This window comes from Emys orbicularis, chromosome 2, assembly GCF_028017835.1.
Source record: "Emys orbicularis isolate rEmyOrb1 chromosome 2, rEmyOrb1.hap1, whole genome shotgun sequence".
NCBI classification, from domain to species: Eukaryota; Metazoa; Chordata; order Testudines; family Emydidae; genus Emys; species Emys orbicularis.
This window is the reverse complement of record NC_088684.1, coordinates 246,418,323-246,433,236: the sequence shown is the minus strand read 5'-3', so window position 1 is coordinate 246,433,236 and position 14,914 is coordinate 246,418,323. Positions and strand designations below refer to the sequence as shown.

Below are 14,914 nucleotides of genomic sequence, written 5' to 3'. Positions count from 1 at the left end.
GGAATAAGTAAAATATTATAGCACATAACTTTTAATTCATATGAATGTAATGTGATTTTGTGCCTCAGTAGATATTTAAGCTTATGTTGTATACACTGGATAAGAAGTAGGAACTCTAATCTCCTCTGCTCATTAATTGCAGCAGTAACTGTACTAAAGGGCTTGTTTTTTTTTATTTGTTACATAATTGAGCATTGCCACATACCTTCTAAAATAAGCTTCTAGACAGACATGCAGCTGATTTTTAATACATAGCAAAACTAAACTACATAGATCAGAACAGAGTCCTAAATGTGTAAAATAGTCATTCTGTGACTCAAACAAAAAAAAGCATTCCTGGGACTTTAAGGACACAGAAACACAAGTGGAATTTCAACTAGAATATGGATTTTCCAGGCTTCCTCATGGTTTCAAGCAAGACCCCTAATGTTACCTTAAAGTTGAAAGTGAGCCTTTAAAAAAAAAAAAAAAAAAAAAAAAACTATTTAAGATCTCAGTTCAGAACACACGCACATGCTTAATTGGAATATGTGAATAGTCCCATTGAAATTAAGGTTCTGCCTTTCCCTTGTAAGACCTGATGATCAATAATAATGAATAGGTGTCCGTCTAATATTTATATTAGACCCAGAGACCCCAATAAGAGCAGGATGATGGCCCCTCATTAACACAGAGGCAGACATGCTCCTTGCCCCAAAGACTGTTATAATAAAAGAAAAATTAAATGTAAACTATTTATAATAATGTATTATATACATTTAAATATAAAGTAGTGTATTTGACATGACATATATTCACATGTATTTGATGCCAGGAAATTTTGTAGGCAGACCCTTGAACTCAAATGGATAAGAGGAGGTTTCTTCCTAAATATAAGGTATTTGTAGTTTTAAGTCTACACATGAAAGTCCAAATTCTGACTCCCTGGAAGCTCTCAGATGCTGCAAAAGTACATCCACATTCTGATTGCCAATGTTCCGTCCTCCGCCCCCACATTAAAACCATGAATAATTTCTGGGGGACATGGAAGGTTTTCGTAGTTTTCATTGCTAGATTAGGGATATACATGCATAAAGATGTGGGTTAGTCCATGCCCTAGAATACTTCTTTGGGACCTGATCCATTGCACATTGAAATTAGTGAAACAACTCTCATTGATTTCAGTGGGCATATTTGACCCTTACAGCTCATGTTGCAGATGGCGTACAAGGTGGCTTCCCCATGGGTTATGATGAGGAAACTAGAGCGGGAGTGAAAAAACATCTAGAGGGTTTTTGCACTGGGTAGCCAGAATTTGGCCTATCCTCTCACAACTGATTTGTAAGTGTAACTTTTAGCTAAAGGAGTATTAATGCTGCCAGTAATAAGAAGACATAAAATACTCAGATCGGTACAATATATAATACATCTGTAATTCCGCTGGCGTTTCTGATAACATCATAAACCACAAGAGCAAAGCTAGATTGGTTTGTTCATGTCATAATGAGAGAATGACAGCCATTATTTATGTGGGCAGGAGTTGCATGTAATACATGTTTAAAAAAAAAGAAAAATCTGTTCCTTCAGTCTGTCTTGTCTTCCTCCTCTTATCCTTCTCTGTAGTATAGACTTTGAATGTTCCTATATCTTTTCCACTCCCTCTAACACCGCATTCTTCATTAACAGGTTGATTTAAAAATACATACATTCCAAAAGATACAGAGACTTTTATTGTGTAGTTTTCTGACATCACCATGTTGCTGTATTCACTACATAGAAGGATCCCATATTTTAGAGTAAGAGAGGAGGGGAAAAATGGGAGAAAATCTCTCTTCACTAGTTCATGTATTGTTAGCTGCCACATTTACTGCACACATTTCAGCTGGGTTTGCTAAGAGTTCCCAAATTACTTTACATTCATAATCCAGTTTTAGATTTTTTTTCTAATTAAATATGCATTTTCTCCTGTCACAAGGAAAACTTTGGTTCTGCTTTTTACAATAATTTAATTAAGCATTTCCTGTATGTTCATTTCAGTATTTATCATGGCCCACTAAAGTTGGAATTCAGTGTATAACGGTAGATTAATTGCCCTTTGTATTAAATGAAATAAGAATCCCAGATATGCAGAGTCATGAAATTTAATTGTGTTCCTCGATTGCTTATTCAGTGCATTGGAAAACTAAATCAAGAAATACAGAAGAAAAGGGCCAAAGGTTGTTAAATGTAGCGCATAACACGGATTTTGAACTTTACTTAATGAACCGAGTGTTTATTACTATGAAATAAATGCACCATTTAAAGAATTATGGTGGAATTGTAAAACATTAAAACTCTAATTAATTTTGGTCAGAAGCATGCAGTGCACTCATTTTACCTAAAACATTTTCATTATGGTCAATATTTTTTCAGTTATTGAGATAAATGTATTATGCAGTGGTATTATGTTAAGTTTCTCTTGCAGTTTAAAACATTCACTTCAGTGGTGTTTAAGGTGATTCCTTTGTGTGTCTTAGGTCTATAAAATTCTTGCCCATAGTTTGGGGAAGTATTTTATATTATGTATCTTCATATGCTTTGCTATTTAATGTCATTAAATATTTTGAGGAGAATTAAAATAGTGTTGAGACCTCTTGCTAAAAGACTGTATATTGAGGCTTATTTAGGAAAGTAATTAAAAAAGCATGAACATTTGAAAATAACTTCTTAAGGATTTTATTTAAATGGGACTTTTTAAAAAATGGAATTGGTTAAAATAAAATATTAACTCTTCAGTGTGAGGATTTAGCAGCTTTCTGTCCTTGTACACCTATTAGAGGTACACCAGATATCTGCACTTGCTCTTAGCATCAAGAGTATAGGCAAAAAAAGCAAATGTACAATGTAGATTAAGAGAATTTAATTAATTAAGAGAATTTAATTGGAATAAATAAGGATTGAAAGTACTGTACTTTTTAGAAATAGTTTTAACACATGCATTGTTAGTCTATGGATGGTTATTCTGTATTTAGCAATGTAATGTTCAGGTAATATAGAAATTGAAGCTCCTTTGACCATGCTTTTCTACTTCATAAAAAAATCTACTGACCACATCACATTAATATAAAAATATTATTTCTTTATGTGTATAGCTGCATATGTGAGTGTGAAACTGAATGGTTAGAAGATGGCTTTTTGCAAGTATCATACTCATAATAGTGCCAAATTCTTGCTTGGAAGTTAAAATAAGTACACACTCCGAGATTTAAGAGAAAATTAATGGAGCCTACCTTTCTACACAGACAGGGCAATGCTTCTTAAGTCATTTTGCATTTATTTAATAGTTGTCTTTTAGATCCATAACACTATATAAGCATTTGTTCATAAGGTTTAAAGTATGTAAATCTAATGCTTTCAAAAGTTAAGACAGACTCAGATGGCTAAAGAACAAACATTTTCTTAGTATTTTCTACAAATTAAAATCAGCTGAACTTGTAAGACAACTGTTTGGTTCCAAGCACCACCTGCCCATCTGAAAATACCAACTGCAGTGGCAGTCAGCCAAAGGGGCCACTGAATGGAATGGCTGCCTCATAAGAAGAGGGAGAAACAGATGGAGGGTTTGAAAGCTGGCATAAAATCCTAGTGCTATAGTGAGAATTAAGTGAAATTTGGCTGTAAGGAATCTTGCAATGGCACATTTATCCCTTTAATCAAAATTAGAAGCAAGTCGATGGAAAATACGGAACACTGACAAACTATTTTAAATACTTAAATTTCTTGTACCACTGTAAGTTAAAGGGGTTTGTTTTGACATAAACATGCAGCTGCTTGTAAATCTTAAATAAGCTCTTTGTTAGAAAAATAATTCTCTTGGTCTTCTATTGCCACCTAGAGTACGATGCTATTTACTACATAATTTAGGTACTCCTTTTGAAACAATATTCATCATCACTTTAGCTTTGCTCTTTTTACTGAACAAAATGAGGGCAGGGAACTGCAACCAGTTAATTGATGTCATGTTTGCTTACATTAAAATGGTTAGTTCATTCATAGCTTCCATTATATCAGATCTGCAAAGATTTTGTTGTAGGAAATTGGTGGGTTTTGACAGTAAGAATTAATGGAGATGTACATTAAAAGGTAAGACTGTCAACTTTCCAGTGATCCCAGCGGGTGCATTTTCTTGATGGCTGCTTCAGAATACTTCATGAAGCAAATGTCAAACTTGTCGAGGCTGTCACTGTGAAAATGATCCATGTAGCAAGGGTCTCCTTTCCTTGGGAAACAAACAGCTGCCTTATCACTTCATAGCTGCAGTGACAAACCTGCCATCTATCATAAGAAATTTATATTTGCGTCTAATATCCACTGGTAAAGAACTATTCTAGTAATATTCCATATTCCTGTACTACCCTTCTTTATAAGATTTGTCAGTTATACTTTTTGAGGAGATAACAGGTTTTGGAAGAAAAATAGCTTGTGCACTTCAGCACATGATGGTCTCTGTCTTTGCTGGCTTACTAGTTAGATTAATTTATCTCTGAATCTGTAGCCACTTTCCTCCAAATTTGGCCGTTTATGCTGAAAACAGATAGGAATTTAACACGAAAAGAAAAACCACAGCAGCTTCTGAAATCCCTTCCTGATGAGGTATGTGGGAATGTTTACAGATAGATTTCACCTTCATCTCAGTGATGTTTTGATTACCAGAGTCTGTGTGATGTAATTGATAAAATATCTGCCTTCTACCTCAGACTTTAATGATACAAATATTATAGCTCAGATCTTAGTAAAGGAATGTTCTCAGATAGTCATTTTGCTCTGAAAAGAATTTCTACTAAACCTTAAGTGCTCCAGTAAAAACAAAGAAAGTGGGAAAGTTAAGGGGAAAGGGAAACAAAAGATTTTAAGTACCATTCAATGTGGCTTATGCATACAGTATATGTAGATACTTCTATAGGGCTAGTGTTAGTGAGTAGCCATACTTATTTAAATGAACTGTTGGGTCAAAATAATAGAAGTAGGTAGTGTTATGTGCAAGCTGGGAAAGGGTTGTATGCTTCAGTGCTGTCTGATTAGTGTCTTGAGATGGGCACTTATCAATACCTTGTAGTGAATTTCAGAGGTCACTCAGAAGTTGTTGCTTTGACAAACTTAAAACTCAAGGCCATTCCCTATTTTAGGCCTTAGTGCCACTCAACACTCAGTGCAGCAGTGTCTTGCAACAGGGGTAGCAAAGATAAGTTCCCAAGGACCTCATCTGCATCAAGTCCCTTCACTGATTACCTTCAGTGTACACCAATGTGTAAAGCTGCTTTGGTTCTGCTGAGATGGCCTATTCCACCCCTACTCCAGTGGTGAGTCACCCCGGACTGCCTGTATTAACATGTTAATCAGGAAGGGCATATTTTGATTGAGCTTCACAATGCTCCGATGGTGCACTTATGACCTCCATAAGATCCAGGTCAGATGAACTGTCAGGATGAACAGCTCCCTCCAAGATGTAACATCTTTCATTCTTTTGGAGAATATACCAGGATTATTTTCCTTGCTCTTGAATAGAGTAAATAATCTTTTTCTGTTAGGTTTCTAGCCACTAACTAGTCAATTTTCAATACTTTTTGGTTGTTAAAGTTGGAAGTACTCTATATTTTTGATATCTTTGGAGTCTAATTGTAGTGGCCATCCTAACACCCTTACCAGTGCTGAATAGTACCTTAATTCACAAATCATGGTACTTCTTACACAGTCAAGTTCAAGAATATGCCTTTCCACAATTAAGCTTTTAGACATTCTTTGTTGTACTACTGTATTGTAGGTCAGATCCTACTTTTCCCCTTGTTGGAATGTCCATAATATTATACTAATAGCTATCTGTTTGGCTTTTAATCTATCTTAAATTTTGTGCATCACAAAATTGGTATCTTTATCGTATTAGATGTTTCTGTGTAGTAGAGGGTATTTAGATGTCTGTCTCTCCTTCTTGATACATAACAAGACACATTTTTCACTATTCTTTGTCATGAAACTGTAGGCTTAGAGTGCTTTCATATTTTTTCTTACATATGACATATATAGAAGGCAAATTATAGGTATGCTTTAGAGCACAAATCTATATCATTGTGTCTCATAGCACACTGAATAGACGGATGTAGTATGGTATGTTCTATATATAGAATTGTCTCTAAGTTCCTGTGGAGTTAGTAACTGTCTGATTCATTTTTTTTCTTCGAGACTTCAGATAGCCAGCTAATGGGAATGTAAAGAAAGTGACATGTTTTTGAGTGAAAGGATAAAAAAGGAACACTCAAAACTCTGTGTGGTGTTCTTTCATATATACGAACTACAGCTTTTTCTTACCCTCACCCTTTCCTGTAAAGGGGCTCAAGGCCAGATGACGTGAATTGTATGAGAGTTCATTTTGCTTTTATTTTTATACATGCTCACATGTGTTTAGGAAAGAAGTCATCCTTTAAGCTTTATATTTTCTAGCAGGTGGATCTCTCATAATTAGCAGCTTTGTAGAAGTGAAAATAACATACTGGTACCTATAATTCCCCGAGGATAGTGGTTGTAATGCAATTTCTCACCAACTCTGTCTGCCCCATTTTCCCTGTCACTTTTCTTTGGTCTAAAGGATAGTTTGGGGTATGACATGCTGCCTATGCCCCCAATTTGCATAGCCATACCTCCTTCTCTCTCTCCCTTTCTCAACTTTTAAAATATGGATTTTAGGCCCCTTTTTTAAATTTCTTGGGCCCAGTTTACCAGTCTGAGCCATCAGATCCCAGTTACTGTGTATAGACAGAGGGGTTTGATCTGTTATCACAACCATAAAAGAACAGCAATTACAGACAAGTAATCTTAATTTATTCCAATTTGAAAGTAATATTAGGGCTGTTAAATGTAAATATGCTTCATATATTTTGGGGCTGTTAACTTAAATTACCATTAAACTCATAATACTTGTGCTCTGCATTCGCTCCCAAGTTCATTTATTACTGCAATTCAGTATGTTGGTTACCATATGAACCACACTACAAAGCCTGGGTTGACCTGGGAGACCTGGCCATCTGAGATGTCATTGTAGCAATTGCAGTGAGACAGATAGAAGTCACTGTCTGTCCCTGAAGTGGAACTCCTAGGTGTGGGTGGGATTACAATCTTGGAACAGGATGTTAGCTTTAGAACTATTTCCCTCGTACAATCCACCAGAGCCTGTGTTAAAGGATATTTTTTGGAGACTATTACAAGACATTTGTTCGCACTGGCTTTTTCAAAATTTGGACCTGTTGTTATCAGTAGGTGAAACTAGGATGAATTTTTCCTCAATCTTTTTACATATGAACCCAAATATGAGAATATTCCATCTCAAGCTTTTCTAAAGCCTGTACCGTTTAAAAATCTATTAGAATATACTAGGCTATAAGCAGGATGGTTAAAATAAGCAAAAGGAAAATAGTGGAAATGTGAATCACTAATGGTAGTTGTGAGGATGAATTTTGTGATGGCAGAGCATCTGTCCATTGGAAACTAGAACGTGACCATTTACCAGAAGCCACTAAATAGCCACCAATGGTATTAACGTTGTCTGCCAACCTGGACTGGTTTTGAATTGCTAACTTTAAAATAAAATACTTTTTATTGGGTAATTATTGTTCCCACCTAAGATTTGCCCTTCAAAAATGCCTCTTCGCTGTCTCTTATGAGAAAACCGTCTTGCTGGTGTAGAACAGTTGGTGTGTTCCAATTGTGGGTGAATGAACCCCCTATATATGCACTCCATATAGTGTGGGTTCCTTAATGATGAGAAGCTGTATAACTGTAGGTGGTAATTAGTAAAGCAAATACATTAAACATGTTTAATCTTCAGTCTATTCAGCATCATTCCTTGATAATTAGGCTAAATAGTCCACTTAGCTGAAAATTCAAACATTGTGAATGACTTTAGAAACCACAACCAGTTAAATACTCTGTATATAATAAGAAATCTTCCTGAAGTATAAGAAATCGTGTTTTCAAAAATTGCATGGAAACTATAATTTTACTGTAATAGCCAGTTAACAAACTGAAGGGATAGTGGGACCTGCCAGGTCAAGGGATTGTTAATATATTTGGAATGCTGGTCCAGATCCATCCCAAGTAACCTGGCAATCACATTTAACTTCCAAATTAATAGGAATGCACATCACAAAAATTGCTATCGCAGTTGACATTAATTAGCACCCATGTCAGTCTCAGCAGAGAGGCCATGGACTGAATGAATATAGAATTAACTACCTTCTAGAGGTGGTCCCTCTAGGTTAAAGTTAAAGCACTTGGTAGAGCAGTAAAGGGGAGCTGGCACAAAGCCGCTTAATTTGTTCCAGTGATGCTAAAAATTCACTAAAAATTCATATAATTTTTACTGTACTTGCACAAAGTGAAATTTTCACAACTTCTTGTTTGCCCCAGGAGAGAATAAAAGTCCCCCGATACCTATCCCTCCCTTGGGTCTCAGAGAGGATGGGAAATGAGGTTACCCCCTCTTTGCCTGTATTTCCTGCCTGTAAGCCTCTGTCTGCTGTGACGGGTTGGATCACAGAAACCCCCCTGGGAGCTGCCACCCGATGGCAAAGACTACCCCTGCTTCCGTTTTCCCTGCCAGCTCAGGACTCCAGCACCCTGTCTTGCTGAGCCAGATACTCCCGTCTGCTCCAACACAGACCCAGGGTCTGAATCACTTGCCTCAAAGCTGCAAGTTTACCTGAAAACAGCTCACAGAAGTTTGCTTGTCTTTAGCACTCAGATGCCCAACTCCCAATGGGGTCTAAACCCCAATAAATCCGTTTTACCCTGTATAAAGCTTATGCAGGGCAAACTCATAAATTGTTCGCCCTCTATAACACTGATAGAGAGATATGCACAGCTGTTTGCTCCCCCAAGTATTAATACATACTCTGAGTTAATGGATAAAAAGTGATTTTATTAAATACAGAAAGTAGGATTTAAGTGGTTCCAAGTAGTAACAGACAGAACAAAGTAAGTCACCAAGCAAAATAAAATAAAATGCGCACATCTATGTCTAAATCAAACTAAATACAGATAAGTTCCTCACCAGTTCCAGAATGCTCCCTTTCACAGGCTAATCTCCTTTTAACCTGGGTCCAGCAATCACTCACACCCCCTGTAGTTACTGTCCTTTGTTCCAGTTTCCTTCAAGTATCCTGGGGGGGGGTGAAGAGGCTCCTTCCTTAGCCAGCTGAAGACAAAATGGAGGGGTCTCCCACGGGTTTAAATAGACTTTCTCTTGTGGGTGGAGACCCCCCTCCTCCCTCCTATGCAAAGTCCAGCTCCAAGATGGAGTTTTGGAGTCACCTGGGCAAGTCACATGCCCCTGCATGACTCAATCTTTACAGGTCAAAGCCATTGTCCACATGATATCTTGTATGTCTCCAGGAAGACTTCTTATGTGGATTGGAGCATGCCAAGATGCATTGTTCCCCAAGTGCTTCCTGATCAGGTACTTAACCTTGCGAATTCCTTCCTAAAGAAACTGACCAAATGCCTCACAAAGCTTACTTAGAAACCAAGCAAGTATACAGCCCATATTCTCAACCTCAAGTAGAAAATGATATATGTGTACAAATAGGATGAATAGATATAGTAGACCATAACCTTTATGGAGATATGTTACATGGCACAGGCAGCACAAAACATATTCCAGTTATGTCATACATACATTTATAAGCACCCCCCATAAAGCCTTATGGGGTACACTGTCACAGTTACCCCCTCTTCTTTGCCTGTATTTCCTGCCTGTAAGCCTCTGTCTGCTTCTTCATTAGATATGCAGGAGCTCAGAAGTAGGATTACAGGAGGAGTGTGTTGCGAAGAGTTGGGAGAGGGTATGTCAGGGCAGGAGTAAGTGTTGGGGAGATTGGGAATTGGGTGCTGGCAGCCAGAAAAGGATAAAGAATAAGGGAGACATTGGTTGGAGGTGAAAGTCACATGCACTAGAAAAATGGTGAACTCTTGGACAACTCTTTAAAAACTTACAAATGTGTGAGGCCGACTTGCAGCTCCCCCACAGATGAGTCACCCAGAAATGAAACACCTTGCTTGTCTGCCTAGAAGAACTCAGAGAGCTACTACTGAACTTAGTTTTTGAATTCCCCAAGATTTATTGTCTTCAGCACTCATGCAGACAACACATTTTACACGTTAGCTCAAGACTCATAGTCATCATTTGGCCATGGGCTTCTCCAAGGTTGTTTCCCTTCCCAGGCTACCCTTTATCTTCAGCATGAGGTTAAACCTTGGAAGTGTCTTGGGCACAGCATTCCCTGCTTAAAACAGAAGTAAAGGGGATACTTTTTTCATAATTGCATCAAATCAAGCAAACTATAGTAATTCATCTCCAGAAGCTACTATTTCCAGAGGCTGTAGCGGCAAAAACAACGAGGAATCTGGTGGCACCTTAAAGACTAACAGATTTATTTGGGCATAAGCTTTCGTGGGTAAAAAACCCACTTCTTCAGATGCATGGATCTGATCACTCCATGCATCTGAAGAAGTGAGGTTTTTACCAACGAAAGCTTATGCCCAAATAAATCTGTTAGTCTTTAAGGTGCCACCAGATTCCTCGTTGTTTTTGTGGATATAGACTAACACAGCTACCCCTCTGATACTTTGTAGCGGCAAAGTAGCCCACCCACAAGACCAAATAATTAATAACAAAGAGGAGCATTACCAGGTAATTGAAACTGTTGTCAAGATAGCCCTAAAACAGTTATTTCTTCATAACGCCACAACAGATCATTGTGTTTCTCCAGTTAACTAAATCAAATGAACCAGGAGGGTGCACACATCCTATCTACCAACAGTCTTCTTCACCTGAACCATTATGTGGAGTCTCACAAGGCTCAGCCAGTGCCAGGTCATGAGTTTTTTAAACAAGTGAGGCACAAATCACAAAATAGTTATTTACGCACACACACCAGATATAATGTATTAGCTATAAAAAGCTTACTTTATTTATTGTGAAGAAACAGCAGGCAGACCTGGGAGCCACCACTGCTGTCCAAACTGGTATGGGGCTTGGTGGCAGCTTCTCATGCACACACATGGGGCCTGGCTTGTGGGGTAGAACCAGCGCTAGGCATAAGCAGACTAAGCAATTGCTAAGGGCCCCGAGCAGCTCAAGGGGGCCCCCTATTAATTATTAGTATGTGTGGTTTCGGGGAGCCAAAAATATTCCTATTTATGGCCCACAATGGTCAAGCACCAGCAGACCAATGGGGGAGGAGGTGTAGGGCTCAGACCCCATCCCTAGGGTAGCCATCTTTCTAATTGCTGGTCACCCCCAAGACCCTGCCCCTGCTCCACCTCTTCCCTTGAGGCCCCGTCCCCTTCTCTGCCTCTTTCCCCAAAGGACAGCCCCCATCGCTTACTCCTCTCTCGCCCATCCCCCGTCACTCCCTGAATCATCTAAAGGAGCCTGCTTGCAGGTAGGAGGTGACCCTGGCTGAGCAGGGGCTGGCACGGGTTAATGACCCAGTGCCTCCCTCCGCTCTGCGGTAACTGGACTCTTGGTTTGGGACCCAGGTTCCTGAAAACTGGGCACCTGGCAACCCTAAATGGCACCCGGACACAGAAGCCAAAAACTGGGTAAAACCCGAACGGGTTGCAACCCTACCCATCCCTCCCCCCACCCCACCCTGCAGAAAAAACCCTTCAGCCTGGGCTTCGCTGCTACAATTGTGCCATGGCCTCATCAAGTGGTACTTACCACATCAATGGCCTTATAAAGTGACTCCTGGGTCTGGTAAATTGTCATGGTAACTAGGCAGCTTCTTGGAGCACTATTCGCTACACCAGGGGTAGGCAACCTATGGCACACGTGCCGAAGGCGACACGCGAGCTGATTTTCAGTGGCACTCACACTGCCTGTCCTGGCCACCAGTCCAGGGGGCTCTGCATTTTAGTTTAATTTTAAATGAAGCTTCTTAAACATTTTAAAAACCTTATTTACTTTACATACAACAATAGCTTAGTTATATATTATAGACTTCTAGAAAGAGACCCTCTAAAAATGTTTAAATGTATTACTGGCACGCGAAACCTTAAATTAGAGTGAATAAATGAAGACTCGGCACACCACTTCTGAAAGGTTGCCGACCCCTGTGCTACACCAAGAGCTGATCCTCACACAGCACTATGTTCTCCAAACTATCTGGTGTTGTGTTTCAGGGCTGGAGAGAATGAGTTGTGACATTTTAATCAAATCACAATTTGTCCTTAAATCTGTATATATTTAGCAATTACATAAAAAAGAATATGCAAAATGTATTTGGTAGCTTTTGGGGATTCTTGGTTAGGCTGCGCCTCAATTGCCTGGGCTGGCGAGGTGCCTCTGAGTTCAGTACACATCCCTTCTCAGCAATATCTATATGAGACTTCTAAGAACGTAAGAACGGCCATACTGGGTCAGACCAAAGGTCTGTCTAGCCCAGTATCCTTCCAACAGTGGCCAATGGCAGGTCCCTCAGAGGGGATGAATAGAACAGGTAATCATTAGGTGATCCATCCCCTGTCGCCAATTCGCAGCTTCTGGCAAACAAAGGCTAGGGACACCATCCCTGCCCATCCTGGCTAATAGCCATTGATGGACCTATCCTCCATGAATTTATCTAGTTCTTTTTTGAACCCTGTTATAGTCTTGGCCTTCACAACATCTTCTGGGAAGGAGTTCCACAGGTTGACTGTGTGTTGTGTGAAAAATCTCATGGTGCCTCAATCTCAGAGAAATTGAGGCACCATGGACTCCATTCCCACCATGATGGAAATTACTCAGCAAAAATAGCTCATGAAAGTGAATGTATTTGCATTTGGCCTTTAGTGAGCAATGTAAATCAAAATGTTTCTTTCAAGGTGTGTGTTGGGGGGAGGGAGATTTATGTGCAGAATGTATTATGTACTTTCTAAATAGAACAGCTAACTCTGCAAAAGTATGTTATGTATAGTGAAATGCATGCCCATATTTACTTAGCTAGGTAGTTTCCATTGATACTCTATTTATCTGTCTTATGGGCTTATGTGGCCCCATTACCATAGTATCTGAGCACCTCAGAATATTTAATATTTTTAGCCTCAACAAACCAGTGAATTAGGAAAGTGCTATTATTTCTATTTTACAGATGAGGAACTGAGGCACAGAGAGACAAAGTGACTTTTCCAAGGTCACACAGGTAACCTGCGTCAGAACAGGAAACACAGCCTAGATCTCTTGTACCCTAGGCTAGGGTTCCAACCATTACACCATCTTCCCTCTGTATTTGGGTTTTCATGTAAACCAGAACACTTTATAGCACCCAAATTTCAATGTATTTTTTGTTTTTGTTTGTTTTATTGAGACTGAGTAAGATTTCTTGTTTTGTAAAACAAAATGCGAACAGTATGAAGATAGGACAGTCTGTACTGTGAATGTGTTTGCAGGACTCTTTCTGTTGAGATGGGTTACAAGTTGTCCCATGAAATATTTTTTCAAGATGCCAAAATTTATACTTTGGAGGTCAACATTTTGTATTGGACACAAGATACTATTCATTCCTATGGAAACGGGCATTATGATGTTACTTCATTTATTCAATATGCTCCAGAGGAGCTCACAGTGAATTATGAGCCCTACTCCTGGAGTTGAAGCTGTAGAATATTGTAAGCATGCTGCTGCCTGACATGCTCATGTTTCCTATTTTAGACCTGACTGATCTTCAGATAACATATGGTGGTACAAGTAATTGGAAAATTGGCAGACCTGTCAAGAAAATATGCTAGATGGGACAAAAATATGATGCTGCAGCACATAAAGTGTCTCTGAAGTTAAATTTATTGTCTTTTATCAAATGGTGAAGTAAACGTATCTGGTCTAAAAAAAAAATGAAACATTTTTCAATGGCAGATGCTATTCAAAAGTAATTTCTAGGACAGTGATGAAAGTTCTTGCATTTTAAAAGCAATTTCGTGGAAACCTCGAACCCAGGGGAGGTATGAAATAGCATCCACTACAAAAGTTTAAATATCATCAAATTTCACCTTTTATGTTTCAGAGGCTTCTTTCTTTGTGTAATGAGTCTCAAAACAGCTAAATTAGTTGATGCTGCAGGTAAAAATTTTCTATTTAACTTTTGATTAAGATCACATTTCTAATGATTAAAATTGTGCACTTATTATAACTTCAGGGTTTATCAGTCATGTAAAAGAATCTCAAAGAAAGGTATGGACAGGTTTGTTTCTGTATGTTTTTTTGAACATATGAACAGCTCTGCAGAATGTATGCCTCTTCAGAAACTCCAGTGATGCTTTTTTATTTTGTTTTATAGGAAGATGAAAATGAAGCTAAGGAAGAAAATCCATCCCAAGACCTGAACATGGAACAGAAAAATTCAAAAAAATAGACGATTGCTGTCATGTTTGAAATATTTGCAAGTTGTGTAACAGCAGTTAAAGTTTCTCATTGTAAAATTTACAGAACATTCTCAATAAAGTCATTGAAAATTAAAATTCATGCTGCACTGAGGAATTGTGTAAGTGGCTCTTGGCGACATTTATGATTATATTAAAATGTTGAGTTTTTAAGACTGGTACAGAATACCTGTAAAAATATAAAGGCATTTAGAAATATATGCATAAGGGCAATGTGATCCTCATTACTGATAACATTTGCTACTCAAACTTGTCAAACTTTTTCAATGTACCAAGGAATGCACATCCTGAAAGGGCAGTAATAATTCAAAATCATTCAGGTATCCCTGAGCATAAATGCAGAGTTATTTGCATTTGACACTTAAGCATTTGGATAAATGCATGACTAATTACATTGGTATTTGAACTTTTCTTCTTACAAGCCACTGAAGTAAAACTTAAATATTAAGATATGGATGGTTTTCAAGGTATCTCCTAAAAGAGTGTTCCT

At 38.4% G+C, this 14,914-nt stretch overlaps 1 protein-coding gene across 1 annotated transcript in view; it reads left to right on the top strand.

The window, feature by feature from the left end:
- PHF14 (PHD finger protein 14) overlaps nt 1–14,396 on the top strand; it is a 283,433-nt gene extending 269,037 nt beyond the window's left edge. The window contains exon 19 of the mRNA XM_065399294.1: nt 14,322–14,396. Within this exon, the coding sequence (XP_065255366.1) occupies nt 14,322–14,396 (75 nt within the window). The remainder of the gene's footprint in view (nt 1–14,321) is intronic.
- Nucleotides 14,397–14,914: the final 518 nt, after the last annotated feature.